Genomic DNA, 25,197 nt, shown 5'->3' with positions numbered 1-25,197 from the left:
CTACTTCAGAAATGCCACTTTGCCTGCTATCCTGCACACAGCATCTTTCACATCTTTGTTCCTTAGGCTGTAGATGAGAGGGTTAAGCAGGGATGTCACGAGAGTATAGAACACAGAAACTATTTTGTCCTGATCCTTTGGGAAACTGGAGCCAGGCCGTATATACATGAAGATGATGGTTCCAAAGAAGATAGTGACTGTGGTCAGGTGGGAAGCACAGGTGGAGAAGGCTTTGTATCTGCCCTGGGCAGAACGGATCTGCATGATAGCAAAAACTATGGCAATGTAGGAGACCAAGACAATGAGAAAAGTCGTCAGTGCAATGACAGTGGATAAAATGAAATGCACCGTGCGAGTGACATGGGTGTCAGAACAGGACAACTGGAGTATAGGAGGAACATCACAGAAAAAATGATTAATGATATTTGAACTGCAGAAGGACAAATTGAATATGAAAATGGTATGGATAGTTGAACTTGCCAAGCCACAACTATATGCAACTACCACCAATATGGTACACAACTTCTTTGACATAACAGCAAAATAGAGCAGTGGGTTGCAGATGGCTGTGAAGCGATCGTACGCCATCACAGCAAGAAGGCAGGCTTCAGTGGTCACAAACAAACAAAAAAAGAAAAACTGCACTGTGCATCCCTTGAAAGAAATGGTTGTCTTCTCTGCCACAAAAGTTGTCAGCAACTTGGGGGCAATGGCAGTTGAATAACCAATATCGATAATGGAGAGGTTTCTCAGGAAAAAGTACATTGGGGTGTGGAGCCGAGCATCCACACTGGTTACTATGATTATCCCAAGGTTGCCTATTATTGTGACTACATAGATAACCAGGAACAAGATGAAGAGGGGGACTTGGAGGTCAGGGTGGTCCATGAATCCTACAAGGATGAATTCCATTACAGAAGTGAGATTTTGCTTCATTATTATTCCTCTATAATGAGATAAAAATAATTATTAGCATAATGTGACAATCAAGGTCAACCACATATTTGCTTTTCTACATCCCTCAGGAGTATATTGTGAAAAGGCAATAGAGATGATCCCTGCTTGATGTGTAATAGGAGGAAATTCAAAAGGGTAGGTACCACCACACTAAAAGCCTGATTCCTATGTCATATGGTATGGACTTTCTAGTAAGATGGAATCTGCAGGAGGCCCTCTCCTGAAGTGTGAGGTGACTGATCTGGTACATAATGAAACATTACAATTTCATAATACAGCATCAGACAATTGCAAAACAGGGACAGGGCCACATTTTTAAAAAAATAAATCATAAAAATAAAATGATTTCAGGGTTCCCCAACCTTGGTGCAGCCACTGGGAATACCTTCTCTTTTGTCCCATCCTAAGTGGGACACTGAGAAGAGTCTCTCATTATTATTATTATTATTATTATTATTATTATTATTATTATTATTATTATTATTAAATTGTTTTGTCAGAAACAGTAACATGGTTTCTGCTTTGATGAATTTGTTCACTAGACATTGATGTGAAATGAATAAGAAAATTCACTGAAGCAGCCCTTATTTGGGGGAAGACCAGTCTCATAATAACTGGATTGCTTGGAAAAGTAGCCTCCATCATTTCATGTAAAGAGAGGTTGAGAAAGCCTTCGTCAGACATTTTCTAGAGCACAGTTTCAAGTCTACCGACTTTGCTTTAAATAACCAGAATAAAAATCCATTAATGAAAAAAGAGCTATAACCAGTGCCTTTTTTCTGGGGGTATGCATACCCCTAAACATTTTGTGAATCTAAATTTGGCCTCATTGAGAGGCAGTATTTCAATATGAGCAGGAAAATGAGAGTACCCCTAAACATTATTTTAGAAAAAAAGCACTGGGTACAATGGAGGTTTTGACTGAGTAGTTCTCTACCTACTACATTGAATGAGGGAGTTAGCATTCTTACCAGCAGTTTTGAAAGGAATAACTTAAAATGTTGTTGTTTCCTACCTTTTCCTCCCCCCTTTCTTTGTGTAGAATTCAGGTAGACTATTTTGAGTAGCAAATCAGTTTGACATCAGAACATATATTTAGAATTAGGTATAATAAGCACTCAAGTAGGCTTGCCAACATGCATTCTAACTGTAATTTCCACAGCAACGTCCTTCCTTCTGGGAGGATGAAGTCTCTCTCTATATCTTTCTGTATCTCCTTGTCTCTCTCTTTGCACAAAACTTGCTAAAACTGAATTGCTGGCATTTTGAAATTCTCTCACCCCCACCACATGCAGAAGTGCAATCTATTGTGCCTATATTTTGTGGGATGTACTTCTGGATGAATAATGGGCACCTATTGGCTAGTGCTCACAACATCATTAATGTCCAGTGATGCATCTTTTCCATCCATATACCAACATTCTTTTACACATCAAAAAGTAGGTATTAAAAATTATGTTATTCTATGAATTTTAGATTGCAATCCTTAAACACATTCACATCAGAGTAAGTTCCGTGCTCCCAAATTTTACAGTGCAAATATAATATGCCAGTCAGAACTTGTTGCACCATTGCAGCTGGGCAGTGTGGATAATCTAGCCTTTCAAAATATTTCTGCACTGGTTGCACCCAGCACTTTTTTTTAAAGAAAGCCTGGATTGTGGCTGTGAGTCCCAGAATGGTTTCTCTTCTCCCACTTCTCCCACCTGTGAAAAGCCCCTCCCCATTTATTAAATAAATAAATAAATAAATAAATAAATAAATAAATAAATAAATAAATAGCCCTGCAGCACCCAAACAGTCCTTAGGGTTTGCTGGGTCACAACAAATATAGATAAATAAGGAGATATTATAAATGGATGATTAAAAAGATAATGCACCAATAATGATCCCCTTGACTTTAAAGTGGTTTTGCATGGGTTGGAGTTTGGCAATGCCAAAATGAATAAACTTCTAGATTAATAAATGGATGATAATACATGGATGAATCTATGTGATGTTCGTACCTCACTCAATGTTTCTGAAGATCAGCTTTGGCTGCGTAGATCCCTAGGAAACCTGCAAGAGATTTGTAATGCAGCATCACAAAGGGCTTTCAATCTCTACCCATCTTTGGTGGCTACTGAAAACTTGTTTAGCTTCCAGACAATTTAGCTGCTTATACTTCTGATTGCCAGAGAACATTTTTTTTGCCAATATTTCATGTGTCAACCATAATAAGAAGAAATAATCTAAGAACTCTTACCTGTGAATCACAAAATGTAATTCCCAAAGCTTAAAAAGCAATGAAATGTGGATAGAATTTCTTGCTTTATAGCTGGTTTGGTATTGAGCTAGAACAGAATTGCTGAAATTCTCAAGAGAGAAACCCATATCATTAAAATATTCAGTATGACCTCTTCGCATAGTCATCACCTGAGGACCTGCAAGCTGAGAGTTTATTTCCATAATTGGTTTGAAACAAAACTGTCCCCATGCCACTCATTTCAGTACATATTTTCAACCATTAATCTACTCCATGCCACTTTAATGTAAGCTTGCAGATAGAAGTCATTTATTCTTTGCTTATTGCTGCTTATTTCTGCACTATTTCTGCTAGTGCAATACTCACAATGCAGTAAATCAGGCTTCCTCAACTTTGGCCCTCCAGATGTTTTGAGACTACAATTCCCATCATCCCTGACCACTGGTCCTGCTAGCTAGGGATCATGGGAGTTGTAGGCCAAAAACATCTGGAGGGCTGATTGAAGAAGCTTGCAGTAGATTCAGCAGCAGCTGCAGTGTATCTTATCCCCCAAATAATGAGCAATGAGGCTAACCTAACAATACCAACATATTTGGTATGTTGGCCTTTGGCAAATTAATCACTATATGGCCTTTAAAAATATATAGGAGGTTTATTGTTTTGGTTTGTTACTAAGTGTTTTGTGTTTTTATATTGTAAACCATCCTATCATCCTTGGATGAACGGTGGTATACAAATATTATTATTATTATTATTATTATTATTATTATTATTATTATTATTATTATTATTATTATTATTTCTCATTACCACGTGTGAAGTTAATACTTTGGGCTTCTTGTCATCACACACTTTGAATAAAATAGTGCAAGTCCCCCTGGGAGTGAGGGGACTCGATGCACGTCATCTGTCTCAGGAGGAACTGTATTGATAGGGGGAACATGGCTGTCCCCATGTAAATACTGACACTCCTGTCTTTACTGGGAACTCTGGTCTTGTGCTGGTCCCGGGGGGAAGGTTACCATTGGCGTGGTCAAAGTCCGGTCCTGGGTCACTAGTCTGGAAACAGTTCACAAAGAGCGAGGCGGGGTCCGAAGCAGGAAGCCGGGCGGGGACGGGAACACTGGAAGGTCAGGTCTGGGTCCGGGCAGGAGCAGGTATTCAACGACGTTGCTCCCACAACCTGGGACCGGGCTGACTGGCCTTCATCTTCTCTGAGGCCAGGGGCGGTCCCGGCCCCCAGGAGACCCGCCTCTCCCGGCCTTAAGGCGAGCACTCCTCCTGGGAGAAACCAGTTCCCTCCGCCTCTCTGCCCTGAGCCTCTGCAGTTCAGGAGAGGCTGAGGAGTTACTGGACCCAGGGGGAGACTCACCTTCCTCTGGCAGGGCCGGGAGAGGCGCACCTGTAGGCACTGTGTCCTCAATCACCTCTGGAGCTAGAGTGGAATCACCTGGCGCCTGCTCCTGAGGATCCGGCACAGGTGCAAGCGCTTCAGATCCAAGGCCCCGCCCCAGCTCAGCTGGCCCTGGAGGTGGGGACTCCTGTTCAGGCTGGGGTTCCTCCGGTTCAGCCTCTGAATCGGATTCCCAGGCCATTACAGGTCTTTACCAGAAACTGGGTGGAGGAGGCAGAGGAAGTAAGATGCACTTAATCAACATCACACTAGTAGATGACTAGGGCCACTCCCCTTCCCGGGGGGGGGCGGTGTTGCAGGCAGGCCACACACTTTCCCCGTGTACAGCGGGGGGGGGGGGCTGACAATGCCGCCTGTGTCACGGGGAGTCCTGGCCATGTCACGCCCTCGGCTGACCAATCCAGTCGGCCAGGGGGCATGGCTTGTGCTATTTAAACAGCCACGTGGCTGGGGGCTCTTCCTTCTTGCTTCCCACTTCGTCGAATCTTCCGCCCTCCTGCCCTTTTTTCATGCATTTGCCATCTTGGCCTTGCTATGGACCTCAGTTGGTTGCCTGTTAAGGGGGCCAGGTCGGAATTTTTCCACTTGGCAAATTGACACCAGCCATGTGGTTTTCGCCTGCCTCGTAGCAATCGTCACAACTTTGTAAGGTTTGGCAGTTAGGCATTGGTAAAACCTGGTTTATGGGAGGGGAGGTTGTGGCCATCACCTGCCCCTCCTCTTTAAGGGTATTCCGTTAAAGGGATCCGGGGGTGTGGATCTTGTCCGAAGCCCGGGTAGGGGCTAGGGCCATGCCATGACCCCATTAGGGACCCTGGGGGAGCTCTCAGTTGATGTACATCAACAGGGCTCCCCCTACTGGTGATTGACCCTTACTGGACTACCTGCATAGTGGGCAGGAGTCAGATATAGTCAATTCAATTCCAGTGACTAAGCCAATACCACTCTCATTCTGTAACCAATAAAGTTGTGGCCTTAATTATCCCATTAACCTAAAATACTGGTGTCTTATGTGTTTTATTATTCAACAAATGGGGGAGGGCTCAGGGCCTTGACATGCAGCTAGCCTTCCTCACTGATATCAGCATCCTCTGTTCATGTGTTGCATCTAACTAATCAGCATCTAACTAATCAGCACTTGAACAATTCTACTTATCCCATTGGTTTCTGGTAAGGGTGGAAATTCCTCTTTTTGACTGCACCACAATGGAATCTAGAGGTTACTACTGGACGGCACTGCTAGAGTACACCATGGGCAACAATGCATCTGTTATAGCATCTTCCATGGTATAAAAAAGCACCCATTTTCCCTTTCTTAATTTTGAAATGTATCATTACCTCTTAGTAAAGGTTAATGGTGGTGATCCCTTTAGCAGCTTTAAGTTATGTGCCTGACAATGATATTAAGGATTTGTTTCAGTTTTCATGTCAACATTTGATCTGCTGATGATGGGTCCTAGTCGAGGTCCCTACTTCAAGGACACAGTGGAACAATCCAGCAGTTGCATTAAGGAAGAAGTTGCATTGAAAAATAAAAATAAACATGGAAACATCCATGCCTTTCTTTTAGGAAGGCACATAAGGCTGCAATACATGCCTGGATTGTGAAGATTCTAGTCCTTGTGTCAGAGGACATTTTGACAGACACAGGGAGATACAAAAGTGGTATAAATAAAGCAATTTTAGACAAAACAGGTATGTGGCTATTTATTTAAATGGGCAGTGGTTAAACATATGTTTAACTCTTGTATTGAGTTCACTGCTGCTTAAGTGTGGTTGGCTTGTGTCCTAAATGTAATAGACATTAAAGCCACAATGGTAAATATATGGTGTGTAAGTAAATCCCACTGATATTTTGAATGGATGTGCTGTTGGTTATAACTTTGATACATGTACTAGTGGTTTCAGACGGAGCAATTTCATAGCTCTATAAATACTTGAAGAGGAACATTTCACAAGTTTTTGCTCAAGACAGCTACATTTTATTAAATAAACAAGGTTGTTAAAACAGCTAAAGCAATAGCAAACAGTGTGATGGACAGATCTAACCATGTCCAGGAAAACTGACATTTTGGTGACACTATATTTATTGATCATGATGAGAACTGTAATCTGCTATATTGGTCATTGAAAGGTGACCAATCTTTAACAAGATGCAGAAGATGGACATATATTTAGGTATGCCTAGATTTACATTTTTGGATCATATCAATTGACTGTGAGTGACAAGGAAGTAGAGTTCCTGAAACTGACATGGTAAAAGGGCACATGCATGTGGATGCAAGCCCGCACCCATTACTGATTTTGAGAGTTGATAGCGGCTAACTTTGCAAGCTTGAATGGCACATAAAAACTGTTCAAGTTCAAAATCACAGTGCTGATAGCTTTCTGTTACAGAACCATTTATTTATTTATTTTTACATACCAGTCCCTAAGCAAAGCTTTTATTGAGAAGAAAGTTTCCTTTGTATAGACCTCTTCAAAGCAACCTTCACTTCCTTGTTCCTTAGGCTGTAGATCAGGGGGTTTAGCATAGGAATTACAAGAGTATAGAACAAAGAGATGAATTTGTCATGGGCAACTGCAAACCTGTAATCAGGTCTTACATACGCGAATATGGCAGTTCCCACAGCAGTCAAGTAGGAAGTAATAGTGGAGAAGGTTTTGCATCGACCTTCTGTAGAATTGATTCAGAGAATGGCTGCCAGGATGTATATGTAGGAAACAAGAACGGTTAAGATGGTGCTTGACAAAATAATGATGGAGAAGATGAAATGTACAAGGTGGGTAAAATAGGTGTTAGAACACGACAGTTTCAGAATGGGGGGCACATCACAGAAGAAATGATTGATGACATTGGAGCCACAGAATATCAAACTGAGTATGAAAATTGTCTGAACAACTGCATGCACAATGCCATAGGTATATGCAACCATAATCAAGAAATGCAGAGTCTTCTGGACATGATAACTGTATACAGCAATGGGCTGCAGATGGCCGTGAAGTGATCATATGCCATTGCAGCCAGGAGGTCACACTCCCTGGACACAGAAATGCAGAAAAAGAAGAACTGAATTGCACACTCATTGAATGAAATAGATTTGCTTTCCATCACAAAAGTTATCAACATTTTGTATTCTGTATTGTTGTATTCTGTTGTATATTCTGGTGTGATGTGGGATGTTGTGTTATTAAATGTTGTCTGTCAAATAAAGTTTAATAATGATGGTGATGTGATGATGTTATCAACATTTTAGGAGCAATGGTCATTACATAGGCAACATCCAAGAGAGACCGGTTGCTGAGGAAGTATGGAAGTACATGGGAGTATGAAGTTGCCAATCCATCCTGAGCAACATAATCACCCCAAGAGTCACAACATAAATGAACAGAAACACCAAGAAGAGGAGCATCTGGAACTCTGGGTGCTCTGTAAAGCCCAAGAAAATAAATTCTGTCACAATGGTCTGGTTTTTTGTCACCAATTAGCCCAGATAAGGTCTCTTCTGCAGGTGAATATATATAGGATCTACAGTTATATAGTAAGCAGATGATGGTTGGATTGCTTTCTTCACAATTCCTATATGCCAGGGACTGGCAACCTTCTTGGGTACATTTGCAAATCAGGAAAATTGTCATGAGCGCCACACACACTACAACCAAGTACACAATGCATCTTATCCTATTGGTCAAAATAGGATGCTTCTTTCAAGCCCAGAAGGGCAACCTGTGGGCAGCAGAGAAGGTCCATGGCCACCTGATTGATGATATTTTCTATACGCCTTTGCAAAAGTAAGCTCTCGTTGATTTCAGCTGCAATATCTGTGAGCAGGATTGCAACTTTAGGTTCTAGCCTTGCACTAGTTTCACTTAGCTGAGTAAGAGCAATGAAATCCTAGCAATGCCTATGCAAATCTCTGCATCCATCTGGTATCATCAGGTGGCTCTCTTCTGCAGAGAAAAACAAGATGAATTTGGGATATTAAGGGGTAAGGGTATCTTTCTCATGAGTCCCAAAATCATCTGAGTTAAAATCATCTATGATTAAAACATTAGACATTGTCTGACTGATGATTGACTTAAACTTGAGTAAAACAAGATTGATAATTGCTAGCATTACTAACTCTCAGGAATCATTATTGATGAAAATGTGCTCTTTGTTAGAGATCTTTAAAAGTTAAACTATTTCATCAGTTCATGAGTTTTCTTTGAAACTCATTAAAGGTGATGTGTAATAATCTTTGGAGGAGGCATGCAGTCATGTGATTAGGTCCCGAAGGCATGAACAATAACTGAAGAGCATCATGTGCCTCATCCAAAATTCATATTGTTCCGAATCGCATCCTCAGCTAACCATTAAACTATATCAAATGCAAATGCCTCATGGAAATAACACATTATGCTGTATTGTGCAGGAATATTTTGAGAACAGACACTCTTCCTGGGTAAGTTAATTTATTCCAGCTTTCTTGAAATAGAGTTGAAAGTGAGAGGGCTGGGTCAATTGCCAGAAGAGGATGCTTGTAGAAATCATTCAAACAAATTTTACTCAGGCTTCCTTCACCTACCGCTGGCTATCTTCCCAGACTCATTGTAACACAGGGATATCTTTTCTTCTAAAACAAGGACAGGGAACCTGTGGCTCTTCAGAGAGTGTGGGACTCCAGCTGTGTTCAACCTGACCCAGCATGGCCAATAGTCAGGGATGTTTTATGTATGTTCTATATGAATATTTCTGCTACAGGAGCAGGGGGAGCTGCAAGCAGGAGTGGGAAACTACAATCAAATAGATTGCAATAATACTTATTCTCATTTCATTTCTTAAGAACAACCTTGAAGTCATTTATCATTGCACTGAGTACAATGTTCCACAAAATTGGAAATATTAGGGGTGGTAGTCAACTAAATATTTGAATACAAGGATTAGCACGAGGGCAATGGGACTTTCATTCCTCCATGTCATCCCGAAATCTGTGCTGGGGGGTTGGAAGAAATCCAAAACAGATATAGGGAGCTAACAGAGGGAACAGATGGGGAGAGTGTTCCAATGTACAGGGAGAAATACTTTTGCTAGTAGAACAATTTGCTTAGTGCTATGTTGAACTTGATTTAGTCCTACTTCTGTAAGTATCCCAGCTCAACATTTGTGTAAAACTCCTGGATTAGAAATATTATATGGCTATTTCTATTGATACTTAAAACTTTTCAGTAGCAAATGGGACAAAGGAGGTAGATAGCAAAGGAGGGGAGTACCACATATTATTTGTTTTAGGAATAAATAAGCAGTAAGAATAGAAATGCTGGATTAGTATTGCATCCTTGTATGGACATCATGTTGGTATTTTGCAGTTATACAATATTAGAAATTACATGGTCATTATTAAGATATATATATTTTTTTAAAAAAGGTAGGATGTATTTCAAACATAGCTTCAGCTTATTTCAATGGAGCAGGTAAAATGGAATGTAACATGGAATGTAAAAGAGTTTAACTTTAGTAACACTGTACTAACTATAGTAACACTGCAATTCTAAGCAGAACTCAATGAGAGTTAAAGACGTGGGGAGGACTGGGCTGCTGGTTTGAAGGCCATTTGCCAAGCAGCATCACATTAACTCAATGAAGGATGTTACGGAGCAACCGATATACTGGGGTGCCTCTGTGTTTCTCATCTAAATTTCTCCTCAGGTTTTGAAATTTCAGAACTGGAGAATTTCCCCACTGTTTTATATTTTATTGTTTGTATTTCTGAATGTTGCACAGTGCCCTGTACATGCACATTTTACCACAGATTTTTGTGCATTTAATGCCTTCTAGGGTCATGTCCAGTAAATTTATCTTTGTGGGGCCCCGTAAATTTTGCTGTAATGTGCATGTGTGCAGCAAACTATCATAACATGTATTGTAATCCATGCCCCACTACAAAACACCTGCACATCTTTGTGTGTGTGCGTGTGCACGCATTGTTGCTTAGAGCCACATTCAGTAGCTTGAAAAGAAAAACCCAGAATGGTGAATGCAGAAGAGTGTTTTATTCCATCTTCAAACTTGTTTTCTAGCCACATGAGGGCTGGCCCATGCATTCCACCATATTGGTGAAATAATTCCTATCTGCTCGGTAACAAATAGGGTGTGAATCTCTTTCCCCATTTCTTACCTCTATTTGTGATCTTCCCATACTGTTTGCTATACTATGGCAGCTATTGTATTCACAGTACTATTTTTGCTCTCCAAAGCAGTCTTCCAGGTGTTAAAACCGCTGACAAAGAGGATTCATTTCCAGTATTTATCTTTGAAATATATTCTACGAGGGCAGCAGAGAACAGTGTCACTAGAAACAGAGTATTTCAGCCAGGTGTTTCCATTGTGCCAATTACTCTCAAACATTGCTCTCTGTTTTCAAGTGAGGCTTTTGGGTGGCTGATGAAGATACAGTTGTAAAATGTGCTGACAATTTTGGAATCATTTTCCTATGAATGTGACCGTGTCAGAGACTGGGCAGAGGAGGAATGGTGGAGACTGTCTCCCCAGTTTGACCCTTCCAGGGAGAAGGAAGAGGAAGACAGTTTAGAATTACAACAGGGGTTTGAGGGAGGTCACAGCTCAAAGGCAGATGAGGGGGAAAGTTGGGAAATAATGGGAGAGGAGGAGAAAGTACCAGGAGGCAGTGCCGGATTTATGTATAGGCCAAGTATTCTGAAGCCTAGGGCCTCTAAATCTAGGGCACCTCGCCAGCCTGTCCGCTCCCCAGTGGGCAGTCTCCCCTCTCCCAAAATTGCAAACCTAAGACTTCATGCAAGGGCAGGGCAACTCAGGCCCAGCAACTAAGAGACTCAGGGCTAGCCAGTGGGGCCCAATTTGAAGCAGTGGGGCGTAAGTTGATTTTTTTTTGGTAGGGCCTTAGTTCACAGCCAAATATAATAATTTATACCCCGCCCATCTGGCTGGCCTTCCCAGCCACTCTGGGCGGCTTCCAACAAAATATTAAAATACACTAATGCATCAAACATTAAAAGCTTCCCTAAACAGGGCTGACTTCAGATGTCTTCTAAAAGTCTGGTAGTTGTTCTCTTTGACATCTGGTGGGAGATGTACCAAGAAGACCCTCTGCCTGATTCCCTGTAACTTGGCTTCTCGCAGTGAGGGAACCGCCAGAAGGCCCTCGGCACTGGACCTCAGTGTCCGGGTAGAACAATGGGGGTGGAGATGCTCTTTCAGATATACTGGATCGAGGCTGTATAGGGCTTTAAAGGTCAGCACCAACACTTTGAATTGTGCTCGGAAAATCCATCTAGATTGCCCTGGTGTGGGGGCCCTCTTAGGAGTGGCACGCAGGACCCAATTTGGCCAAATTGCTCCAATTGCCCTAAGGTCAGCCCTGATGAGACTGTGCAGGGGTTGGACTGACAAGCCTTCTAGGTCCCTTCTAGGTCACCTTCTATTCAGAGTACAGGCTCAAGGACTTGTTATGTAGCAATGGAGATTTATGTTACTGCTTTATGAATGAACACTGTGTTTTATGAATTACCTAAGAGCCACCAATAGGGAGCTCTAGAATCTGACAGCTAACCAAACAGCGACCTCTATTGCTAAAAGCAGGTAACCAGCAGGGAACACTTCAGCTCAGCCTTTGCACTGTTGACTGAACATCCCCTGCTGTGCAGATAATGAAGAAAGCTCATAAATTGTATCCCTTCTTTCGTCCTGGCCAACTCTATTACGCTGGTGTAAACCCTGGTGCACCGGGAACCCAGAACAACAGCAAATAAACTCCTCTCATACGTCAGCAACTGATAAGACTTGTCAACCAGCTCTTCCAAAGTCTTCCTAAATTATAAAGCTCCAAAATACAGGCCAAAAGAGAACAGGCCTGGGAAGAGCGAGGCATGCAATGGGCACCACCAGTGAAAAGGCCCTGCTCCATGTAGCTCCTGCCCTGTCATTTGATAGGGTGCCCACTTGCCCTCCTTCTTGACATGGAATGCTCTTGACATGGAATGCTCTCTACTGGAGTCTCCAGATCCAGTACAAAGACCATAAGAAGGGAGAGCAGGGACCTTGAAGTTCCTAACAGCTGTTAATCAAGCAAGCAAGCACACAGGTCACCTTTGTCACAGTCAGGACACCTATTTCCTAGCCAGGCCTGTGCCCAATCTTGTTTTTGTACAATCTTGTTTGTTCTGAGTAACCAAAATTATATTGTCAGCATATACAAGCAGAAAAGTTGTTTTCCTTCATTTGCAAGGAATCGTACAAAACAAAGTGGCACTAATAAAGAAAAGTTCCAGGATGGCAACAGAAAGCAAACTAAAAATGCTTTTGCAGTTCATCAAAACTATCCAGTACTATCAAGTTATAGGAAAACTGGTGCTATTAACAGTAATCCTTCTAGTTGATTAATTGATTCAGCAACTTCCATGCACATGATATGTGATGCTAATTATTTCCCCAGATAGTTAAATGATAATAGAGGCAGCTACAGTTGCAAATGACAACAAAATATCTGTGAAAGGAAGAGGAGCAGGTTTGCTCAAGTGTGTTGCAGGTAGAAATACTGTTTGTAATGAAGTGAGAGAAGTAGTTTACTTGCTCGAATTAACAAATAAGAAAGTTTTGAGAATTTAAATTCTACATTAAAATTAATTACTTAATTGAGAAGGGGATTGTAACATAAACCCTGGGGCCTAATTTGAATAGCAGAGTGCCTGGTATCTGGTGGGCAATCTCATCCTTTATTTCCACACTGTGGCTGCAGACCAAATCACCTGTCAGGAGAGTTATGAGAGTCAGGTGAGGGTCAGATGCCTTGTCAATCCCAGCACGTATATAAGAGGCCTTTGCCCTGGACGGGCCTTTGCCCAATAAATGACTGTACAAAAATAACCTTCATGCAATCACATCACATGCTTTTGGGCAGCATGTCATCACTGCTACACACAGGTAATGTTGGACAAGGAAGAATCTCAAATGAGCTCATGGAGCCCAAAGTAACAAACATTGCATATTCCAATGCTAGAATTAATTTTAGGAATTATTCTACTGAGAAATGTGAATTTATAATAACAACTTTGTGTCAGTCCATGTATAAGATTGAGAACTGTGAATTGGGTTGCTTCCCACTGAAATGCAAACAAAATCAAATTTCTTCCTTATCCCTAGACTGCAGACAACACACCTGCAAATTAGGTTAAACTGTGTTGAAAACTTTTATTTTCTCCCAAGCCTTCCTGAATTGGCCCTTTCTATTTCTGCAAATTTTAATTATGGTTGGCTTCATGTTTTTAACATTGTATTATGATTTGAATTATATTTGATATTCTATTTGTGTATACCAGCCATGCATTCTTGGATTGTAGACTGGTTAAATAAATAAATAACCCAAAGAAGAAGTAATGAAGGTATGTGAACTGGTGCTATATCTGAGAGTTGTTACTTCACAGTCATCTACAAATGCTCAGTAGGCCTGAAGGGAATGCTGCAATCCCAGCTATATCTTACTTAGAAAGGTCCATGGGGTCTATGTCCCTAGTTTCCAAAGAATTATATATAAACAATGCTTACTAATTCACACAACAAGACTCTTGTATTCATGGATGAAATACCTTTTCTTTCCACTGGTAAGATTCATCAGCCTGACTAATAATGTTGAAAGAGTTGTTGTTGTTGTTGTTGTTGTCCTTCTTCTGCATCTTTTTAAACTGTGTGCAAAATAGATATTACGCTCATAGAATCATAGAATTATAGAGTTGGAAGGGATCATGAAAGCCATTTAGTCCAACCTCCTGCAACGGAAGAATCTTTTGCCCAATGTGGGGCTCGAACCCATTAACCTGAGATTAAGAGAAGCGAACACGGAGCAATGGATCCAAACTACAAGAAAGAAGATTCCACCTAAACATTAGGAAGAACTTCCTGACAGTAAGAGCTGTTCGACAGTGGAATTTGCTGCCAAGGAGTGTGGTGGAGTCTCCTTCATCAGAGACAGGAGTGCTCTGATGGTGTTTTCTGCTTGGCAGGGGGTTGGACTCGATGGCCCTTGTGGTCTCTTCCAACTCTATGATTCTATGATTTTAAGAGTCTCATGCTCCACTGACTGAGCTATCCCAAGTTTGCTGGACCAGCTTTTTAAAGGCATTTCATGTTGTCATTTACACCATACTGATACAAGATCTGGGAAAGAAGTGTTAAAAGAAAAAACAGTGTCTAATTGCATTTTTGAAAACATACTGCAACGTGGAGTTTTATGCCTAGAAGTGAATCTCACTGAATTTACTCCCACTAGTAACTGAGGAAAAGACTGCAGCCTTAAATGGTGAAACTTGTCCAACATTCAGGAATAATCAACTGGAGTGGTGGTGGTGTAGATCAAAGCTGATGCACAGAAGATATTGGACATACGATTTTCATATGTTACCATATGAAACATGTATCCAATGATTGCACTGGACTATTTAAAGTCTCATGTCTCAGTAGGGTGTTTCTTTCAGAGTACAGTTTACTGCTTGGCAGGGGGTTGGACTCGATGGCCCTTGTGGTCTATTCCAACTCTATGATTCTATGATTCTATACTATACGTTAATGAGAAATTAATGGGCTTCAATTGAGGATTTGTGCTTCTGTATAATGTCAGAATGATTCTTCCTAGTTTCATCCAGTGTGGGAATCTACCCATCTCCTTTCTGTTGCTCCATAAACTTTTCAAGGCAAGGCACAGTTTTCTTATTTTTCTTTGGATATAAGGAGTGGAAAGGTTTGTATGTACCTCCACTGAGAGAGGTGGTAGGCTTCTGAATACCAGTTGCTGGGAATCAAATAAGAGAGTGCTGTTGCCTTCAAGACCTGCTTCTTGGCTTCCAACAGCCATCTGGTTGACCGCTATGAGAACAGGATGCTGGACCAGATGGGTGACTGGCATGTTCAAGCCGTCTTTTCATATGTCCTTACTTAAAGCTTGCTCGGAATGCCTATTGGCAGGATACATGGATACATAATACCAACAAAAACAATGGGCTATATCCGCTCATGCACTTCCATTTGCAGAAGGCTCTTTGATTTAGCAGAAGCCTCGACTAATGGAAGCAGTTTCCTTCTATTTCTCCCTGCAACCTTCTCTACCACTTACAGTGCTGATTTGGGGTGCCCGCCAATCTTTAGGAGCAGAGTTTTGGAAGGCAAAGGGGATGCATGGGAGATTTCTGAAAATCACTTCCCACCCTTCTTTTGTTCGTGGAAGCCTCTTTTGGATCAGAAGTCCTTCTATGGTGAAAGAGCAGCATTTTATTTCATTTATTTTAGCAGAACGTTTATACTACACCCTTCTTGTGTATTAAGAACATCACTCTGGCTGATAACATAAAACATCTGTTGAACTTTCTATATGTAAAACAATTATGAAAAAGAGAAACATTGGATACAACATATTAGCCAATGTACAGTGGTGCCTCACAAGACAAAAATAATTCGTTCCGCGAGTCTTTTCGTCTTGCGAAGCACGGTCCGTCGCAACTGCGCCTCTTCAAGCGGCTTAAAAAAAAAAGCGCAAGACGTTTTCGTCTTGCGAAGCAAGCCCATAGGGAAATTCGTCTAGCGAAGCAACGCAAAACCGAAAAACCCTTTCGTCTAGCGAGTTTTTCGTCTTGCGAGGCATTCGTCTTGCGGGGCACCACTGTATTGGACATTTTTCAAGGTATTGGAAATGTAGAACAGAAGAAGGACCTGGTTGGCTGAGATTAGAGGATCATCAGCTCCAACATATTGCTTCAAACAGTGACCAGGTAGATGCCTCTCAGAAGCTCACAAACAAGGCATGCCTGTGGTAGACCTCCCCTGTTCTTCACTCCAACATGCAGTATTCAGAGAAACAGCCTCTCGCTGACTTTTTAAGAGAACTTAATTTCCCTTCTCCTTTCTGCTGACTTGCCTCAGATCGGTAAAATGATGTTACCATTCCATCCCAATAATATTTACTCAGAAAGAAGACTCATTGCAGCTAACCGATAGTACTGGAGACTGGAGTTAGGTGTGATGCTTGAGGCTCTAGTGGAGCAGTGGCTATTTTGTTTTGACCTGAGGGTAACAGTCAACCTTGGCCAATCCTCTGAGGGGTGCATGCCAGTGATGGGCATGGACATCCATGCTCTTACACCTGCTGTTATGTGCATGAGAGATGCAGGACATCGAGGACACATGCACAGCTTCTCCTTAACTAATCTGTGCAGAGAGGGTGGTTATCAATGCTCAATCAAATGATCAATCTGGATGCTGGGTTGGATGAAGAGATTTAAATTTCTTTGCCTACCCCTGTACCATGTCTACTTAACCCCCCCTTTTTTGGTAGGGTTGGGTAGAATAAAGTGTTGGGGGACTGTACCACTAGGACCATCCCTGCTCTAGTGGAAGGAACAAAACTGCTACTGTTAATGAGTGTTGTGGAACCTATTGAGGTGCATCATGCAGTAGGCATTTGGAATGCAGTCATCAAAGAAAGGGCTGGCATTATTCAAAAATGGTGGACCAAGCAAGTGTGCATGAACTTGTCTTGAAGAACTATTAATGTTGGTGCTCATTTAATTGCAAATGCTCCTTCTCTCTTTCAGTGGAGAACAAAGGAACATAGATGGAAAGAAAGAATCATACCAGTGTGACAGAATTCATTTTTGTGGGATTTATGGATCACCCAGAGCTTCAGATTCCTCTTTTTGTGCTGTTCCTTGGTATTTATATCACCACCCTGGTGGGGAACTTTGGTATGATTATTTTAATCCGGATTGATGCCCGACTTCAGACTCCAATGTATTTCTTCCTCAGTAACCTGTCTCTTGTAGATGTTGGTTATTCAACAGTCATTGCCCCTAAGATGCTCATGACCTTTATATCTGAAAACAGAACCATTCCCTTCATTGAGTGTGCTGTGCAGTTTTATTTTTTCTGTATCTTTGTAACCAATGAATGTTGTCTTTTGGGTGTGATGGCCTACGATCGCTTTGTAGCTATTTGCAATCCATTACTTTATCACACCGCAATGTCCAAGAGACTTTGTATCTCGCTTGTCATTTTGTCATACATAACTGGTTTTGTGAACTCCACTGCACAGACAATTTTTATATTTAGTTTGTCTTTCTGTGGCTCCAATGTAATTAACCATTTCTTCTGTGATATCCCTCCAATCCTGAAGTTGTCCTGCTCTGACATCCACAGTACAGACATTGTTCATTTTACCTTGTCCACAATAGTTGTCATGAGTACTATCTTGATTGTCCTAGTGTCTTATGTTTCCATTGTCATCACCATCTTAAAGATCAACTCTGCTGAGGGTAGGCGCAAAGCCTTCTCTACCTGTGCATCCCATATCATGGCTGTCACTATCTTCTATGGAACTCTGATCTTTATGTATTTGCGGCCTACCTCGGGCTACACAATGGACCAAGACAAAATTATCTCAGTGTTTTATACACTGGTGATCCCTATGCTAAACCCTTTGATTTATAGTCTGAGGAACAAGGAAGTGAAGGAAGCTGTGAAAAGGGCAATCGGCAGAAAGATCTTTGCTTGTTGATTAGTCAAACTTCATTTGAGAAAAAACTGATTTGGTAAGATAACTTTCTGTACCCATTGTTAAAGTATCTATTAAAATCTCTTTGATCCTGTTACACTTTACAGTCTTTCCTCAAACTCATCCCTTTTGAGGTTCCTCAGAATACCAGACCATCTTTGTTTAAAAGCAGACTTTGTGAGCCCTTTGTCCCCAGAACTCAGGAGCCTGGTTCATCACAGGACCCTCCTATGGGCTTCTCCTACATTCTTATGCTCAGGTTCCCCCCTCTTCCTTCTCTTAGTCTAACATAAACAGTATTACTGCTTCCTTTCTCCTCCTAGAAACCTTCCCCTTGGCTCCCTAGAAAGCTAGGTTGCCAGCCTCCTCCTTGGCCTGTCAGCATTTGGGTCATCTGTGGCATTGAGGCAGAGGGATCCACCATCTTCCTTGCCTGTCTGTGTTCCTGTTGGAAGCATCAGATGCTGTGGGTGTTTTACCCATAGGACTTTTAAAAAGCCTTTCATAAAGTCCATCACCACTGAGTTCTGAGTAAGTCATGGGATAAGGTGACCAGTGCTTTTATTGATAAGTAACTGGAAAAAGAATAGGAGGCAAAAAGTAGAAATAAATGAAATTTTCACAATGAAGAGAAGTAAGGTGTATGGGGTTCCACAATGATCTGTATTGGGACTGATACTTTTAAATCTGTTCATAAATGAAATCAGAGGTAAGCAGTGAGAAGACCAAATTTGCCATTGTTGGTGACACCCAGTTATCAGGGCTAGTAAAAACAAAAAGCAACGGTTCAGAGGTTCTTGTGTAGCCAGGGATATGAGCACAGAAGTCCACTTCATGGGGGGAAATCACCACCTAGACTGGTGTGTTTCCTTCTGAAAATTTTTCTTTTGAGCCTGAGTCCATCAGCTGGAAACTATGAGAATCTAAGACACTTGAACCTGAGCACCCACACACAATGTCAGGGGCTGGACTGAGGAGGAATGGTGGGGGCTGCCCCCCTTCTTCTGAACCTTCCTGAGAACAGGAGGACAGTGTAGATTTAGAGCAGTGGTTTGCAGAAGGGTATAGTTCACAGGCTGCAGAGAACAGAAGCTGGGAAATACTAGAGGAACAGCAGGAAGAAAGAGAAGCACCAGGAGAGAGGCAGCCAACAGACGTGGTGTCTTTGGAGAGCATTCCTGACCCCCCTCCCCCAGGATTAGGAGTGCTGTGAGAGTAGCCAAACATAAAGCTCAGAGACAGAAAGCCCAGACCAAGTGGCACAGGGATGACGTAGTATGAGAGAGATGAAGGGGGGGGGGAATGTTACTTGGAACAATGTCATTTCTAGGAGAGAGATGCATTATTTTGTCTCTTGCTGTGATTACTGAATAAACTAATTGCTAAGAACTCTTCTTTTATCTGCTTCTTTGCTGCTGCCGTGGGAGTGATAGGATTCATTGAAGCCTTGACACCCAAGATGAATGAGAAGGCTGTGATTTTCAATTATCTGTTAGCAAAAAGAGCACTTGGGAAAGAAACAAGTCACCCCAAGAGTGCTATCACTCTTCTTTCTGCTTTCACTGTTCTCTCACAGCCAAAACGTAGGACAAGGTTGCTCCACATGAAGAACGACTGTTTATTTCTCCCTTAAATCACTGTGATTGGAACAGACTGTATTTTTCTAATTAATATTTTAGATTAGAGGGTTGTTGTTCTTTAAATCAAGTAAACAGTAATATTACACACACACACACACACACACACAATCCCATGTGATGTTAGGTAGGTTCCATTACTGGATGTAAAAACTATATTTCTGCCTTGTCTTTCAGGAACAAATTGTGTCTGGGTATCTGATTGTGTGGCCTGGCCTTGGTGGCTTTATTATGCTGCTTTTCTGATATTATGTTGGACAGCTAGATTTTAAAATATGGGATTGTTTCACTGGTTTGTTTTGAAATGTTATTGATGTGAATTTTGCTTTTGTATTTTGTGTGTATTGCCTTGGGAAGCATTTTATTCTTGGGAGGCGATAACCAAATGAAATGAATAAACAAAGGCATTTTCTACACCAGCTTATTTTCCCTCCATTTTATTTTATTTGTACATCATATTTGTATATCAGACAAATTAAGACAATATCTGCTCTCCCCATTTGACCTCCAACTCATTCAAAAGAAATGACTGAATATGGTATGGGGAATCTTTGACTTTGAATCTTTGGATATTGTTGGACTCTAACTCCCATCCACTCCAGCATGCCCAGTGGCCACAGATATGAGCTATGGTCCAACATCTGGAGGTCCACAGATTGCCCATCCCTGCAGTCTAAACTATCCTGAGACGAGGAGACTCAGATTATTTCTTTTGGCAATTGATCACTTGCTTCAAAGCATCCTTTACCTCTTTGTTTCTCAAGCTGTAGATTAATGGGTTCAGCATTGGGACCACCAGGGTGTAGAACACAGCTGAGATCTTCTCCTGTTCTACAGAGTACATGAAACTGGGCTGCAAGTGACTTAAGCTTACTGGTCCATAGAACAAAGTCACAGCTGTCATGTGGGAAGCACAGGTGGAGAAGGCTTTGATTCTGCCCTCAGAAGTGCGCATCTTTATGACAGAGGAGAGGATGTAGAGGTAAGAGATTACAATGACCAGGAGTGTAGAAATAGCAACTGTCGCAGAGAAGGTTACCAACAAAAGTTCATTAATATGGATATCAGAGCATGCAACTTTCAACATAGCTGGGGTATCACAAAAGAAGTGGTTGATTATACTAGGGGCACAGAATGACAGTCTCAGCAATCCAGAAGTATGTGTGATGGAATTCAATATCCCCCCAAAGTATGCCCCTGCTACTAAGTAAATGCAGACACTTTTGGACATAATAGCAGTATAGAGCAGGGGATTACATATGGCAATATAACGGTCATATGCCATTGCAGCTAAGAGGAAGCCTTCGGTACTCACGAACACTACAAAGAAGCAATGCTGAGTGATGCATCCTGCATAAGAAATGATATTAGATTGTGCTAAATTCATCAACAGCCTTGGGGCAAAGATGGAAGAATAGCAGAGATCAACTACAGAAAGATTGCTAAGGAAGAAATACATAGGGGTGTGAAGCCGGGGGCTAATCCTGATCAGTACTATCATCCCCATATTCCCAGCCAATGTCAGAATATAGATCAACAGGAATATCGCAAAGAGAGGAACTTGAACCTCCAGCCGATCTGTTAGTCCAAGAAGGATGAATTCAGTCGCCATAGTGTAATTGTCTGCAGCCATTTAGTTGTGATGACATGATACTTGCACCTGGTTAACACAATGAAAAGAAGAGGGTCATCACTTCTGATTGGTGGCACTGTTGGTAGCACAGTTACCAAGCCACTATAAAGATTTAAATAGTTATATATTGTTATATCACATTTAAATGTGAGCTTACCTAATTCAGACTTTTCAAAAGAATCAGCAAGCCAAAACACACACATACTTTGGCACTTGCACTTCTCTGAATCTTGCAATGAAGTTATCCAGTCATGTACTGTGTAACAAATAAATCCTATACTAGTGTGTTGTGTATAAAAATCCATATATTTGTTAAAGTAACATGCAAAAAAGCATAATAGCAAGGGAAATGGCTTTGTAAAAATGTTTTTATATGTATATTAGGAGGAAATTGCCCAGAAATGTGTGTATTAGGAGAAATAATGAAAATAACACTTCTCCTTTTAGAGGCCTACCGAATTTTTGTTTGTCAGAGCTACACATTATGAGGCAAACAGAAGGTACTCAACTATTGTCTTCTTCCTAATACTAATTTACAGGAGGAAATAAGCAGGAACTGGATATGGGACAGCCATTTTATCTTGGTTTCCCTTCAGCTGGACTACATGACTGGAAATTAATCCAAGGGAATGACATATTGGAAGGGCACTTGAAGGGAAGAATTGGGGGTAGGGCACAGAAATAGTTAAGAATCTCTATCTTCTGATTTACCCCTATAAATCCCCACCACCACCATTTGCATTATTTCATCAAATTAGGGAACTCACATTTGCTGATGGGTACTTATGTTTTCGGGACACGGGTGGCACTGTGGGTTAAACCACAGAGCCTAGGACTTGCTGATCAGAAGGTCGCGGTTCAAATCCCCGCGATGGGGTGAGCTCCCTTTGCTCGGTCCCTGCTCCTGCCAACCTAGCAGTTCGAAAGCACGTCAAAGTGCAAGTAGATAAATAGGTACCACTCCGGCAGGAAGGTAAACGGCGTTTCCGTGTGCTGCTCTGGTTCGCCAGAAGTGGTTTAGCCATGCTGGCCACATGACCCGGAAGCTGTACGCCGGCTCCCTCGACCAATAAAGTGAGATGAGCACCTCAACCCCAGAGTCGGTCACGACTGGACCTAATGGTCAGGGGTCCCTTTACCTTTATCTTTACTTTTGTTTTCAGGCCCTTGTAATTCTAACATTACATTCCTGTTCAAGGAAAGTATTTTTTAAATGAACAAACTGAATGAATGTTTATTATTACGGCTATACAGCCAGCATAGTGAAATCAGAAATTCAGAATATTTTTTACATAAACATTAAAACAGTCAAAATGGAATTTAACAGTCAATATACTAATTGAATAGATTTAAAATATGTGTCCAAGGAAATATAAACTCCAATTAAATAGGCAAACAAACTCTGTTCTTACCAGCACCTTTGTTGGATTTGTCAGGTTCAGGCATGAATCACATACATCTTCATTATCAATCAGTTTGCAATGGAAAACGAAACACTGAATGCAGTTTGCTTGCTGCTACCTTAAAACATGCAAAGGAAATCTGGAAGTCCCAGCTACAGCCGACACCATCTGCAAATAATAGAGGAAGGCAGTCTACCTTGACCAGGAGGCTGGAATGAGTGCATGGCAGCATCACTGCACAATTTTTACAGGACAGTTGATCCCAGATTCAATGGTTTATGATGGGGAGGGATTTTTTATTATTATTAATGAAATCCCTGAAGCAACTCTAGTCTCAGAGAAAATAATTAAAAATTACACTTGTGGGAGCTCTGTTTTTTAAAAAAGTTAATTAAAAATTGAATTGCTGTTCTTTCCCCCCTCTATTTGACTATAAATAATGAACATACCTTTCCTCATAATTTATTTTGTTCATGCTTCAAGTACAAGGAACACCATAATCAATATTTGAGTTAGCCCAGTCTTCAGCATGATATAAATAATTTTCTCAGTTTTATATATGCCATATGGGCAGTGGCGGACTTTGGGCTCTCAAATTCCAGTGGTGTCCTGTGCAATGTCAAAATTCAGCACCCCCTGCCCCTCGTGCTCCTTTCTACAGCATTGTTGTGGTGCCCTTTGTGCCCAAACTGGTCATGCTAGCAGTTTGAAAGCATGCCAGTGCAAGTAGATAAATAGGTACCACTGCTGCAGGAAGGTAAACGGCATTTCCATGTGCTCTGGCACTCGTTACGGTCCTTCATGCACCAGCAGTGGTTTAGTGATGCTGGCCACATGACCCGGAAAACTGTCTGTGGACAAACGCTGGCTCCCTCAGCCTGAAAGCGAGATGAGCATTGCAATCCCATAGTCACCTTTGACTGGACTTAACCATCCAGAGGTCCTTTACCTTATCTTTACCTTGCTACCCAAAAACTGTCTTTGATATGGGGAATGTATTCCATTGCACTTGAGCCAGAATCCAACAATGGCAGAGCTGGATCCTTTCCACCTGTCTGAATTGCACAAATGGTGGTGGTGTATGTACTCCAGTGTACATACAGAGTACAGTATGTACTCTTGAATCAGACACAGTCTCCACAATACAATTTGACTGGGCATTTTGTACTGTTTTGTATCTAATTGGCCTAAAGGGCTGTAAAGGATAGCATGAAGTTTAGGAGTGGATAGGACTTTTGCTTCTCTTCCTTCATAGATTCAAGAAACTCTCCTTGCCTGTCATATCTACCATGTCCATGTAAGGATCTCCCATGTATCACTACGAGGGAAATTCTCTCAACACACACAGTGGTATTGCAGTGCATTCAGTCATTCAAATCCTGTAAGAGAGATACATTCTTGGACGGTCTTTCTGTGCACATATGCAACCTCCCACAGGTGTTGCTAAAGACACTGATGTGTGTCAGCATGCAGACCCCAAATACCACTACATTGCTTGACCAAGAACTGTTGCACATCTAAAGGATTCACTTTAAATTGCATTGTGTGCGGTGTTTCATTTTGTTAATTAAGTTGCACTAGTTTTTGCTGTCTTCTAATCTTTACAACCTTTGACACATTCTTGCATGTCTGTAATGGGGAGCTTAACTTTTGTGCTCCTATTCCAACCATAGGGTGTTAGCTGAGGCAGTCACGTATGCTGCTTTTGTTCTTAGCAAAGACATGGGTGGCACTGTGGTCTAAACCACTGAGCCTTTTGGGTTTGCCGATTGGAAGGTCGGCAGTTTGAATTCCCGCAGCAGAGTGAGCTCCCGTTGCTCTGTCCCAGCTCCTGCCAACCTAGCAGTTTGAAAGGATGCCAGTGCAAGTAGATAAATAGGTACTTCTGTGGCAGGAAGGTAAATGGTATTTCCATGCACTCTGGTTTCTGTCACGGTGTTCCGTTGTGCCAGAAGTGGTTTAGTCATGCTGGCCACATGACCTGGAAAGCTGTCTGTGGACATACACCAGCTCCCTCGGCTTGAAAGTGAGATGAGTGCCGCAACCCCATAGTCACCTTTGACTGGAATTAACCATCCAGGGGTCCTTTACCTTTTACCTTTTTCATTCTTAGCAATGCAGCTGCTACTTTCATGGTCACTCGTTTTGGTCTAGTTTCTGCTCTGAAGTAACCTGACCATGTCAATTTCCCCAACCACTAAGGGCAGAATCCCATTGTTGATAGCAAATGATCTGCATTTGACTGGCGTGGAAGGACTGTGTCATGCTCCCATACCAAAACACAGTAACGGTGCTTCTTAACCAGGAATAAGGAAGATATCTTTATTCAGGCTAGTGACAGAAGAGGCTCAGCAG

At 41.7% G+C, this 25,197-nt stretch overlaps 1 protein-coding gene across 1 annotated transcript; it reads right to left on the bottom strand.

Annotated features, from left to right (window-relative positions):
• Positions 1-21,439, bottom strand: LOC308594219 (uncharacterized protein; the record flags this gene model as incomplete). The annotated part of the gene is made up of 3 exons (XM_081207121.1): positions 1-946; positions 4,170-4,261; positions 20,522-21,439. The coding sequence occupies 3 exons, from the start codon at positions 21,437-21,439 to the stop codon at positions 1-3; spliced, it is 1,956 nt and encodes a 651-aa protein (XP_081063247.1).
• Between the last annotated feature and the right edge of the window lie 3,758 nt (positions 21,440-25,197).

The sequence above is a fragment of the Podarcis bocagei genome (genome assembly GCF_964188305.1).
Source record: "Podarcis bocagei genome assembly, chromosome: 1".
In the NCBI taxonomy this organism is placed as follows: Eukaryota; Metazoa; Chordata; class Lepidosauria; order Squamata; family Lacertidae; genus Podarcis; species Podarcis bocagei.
This window is presented reverse-complemented; position numbering and strand designations above follow the sequence as displayed.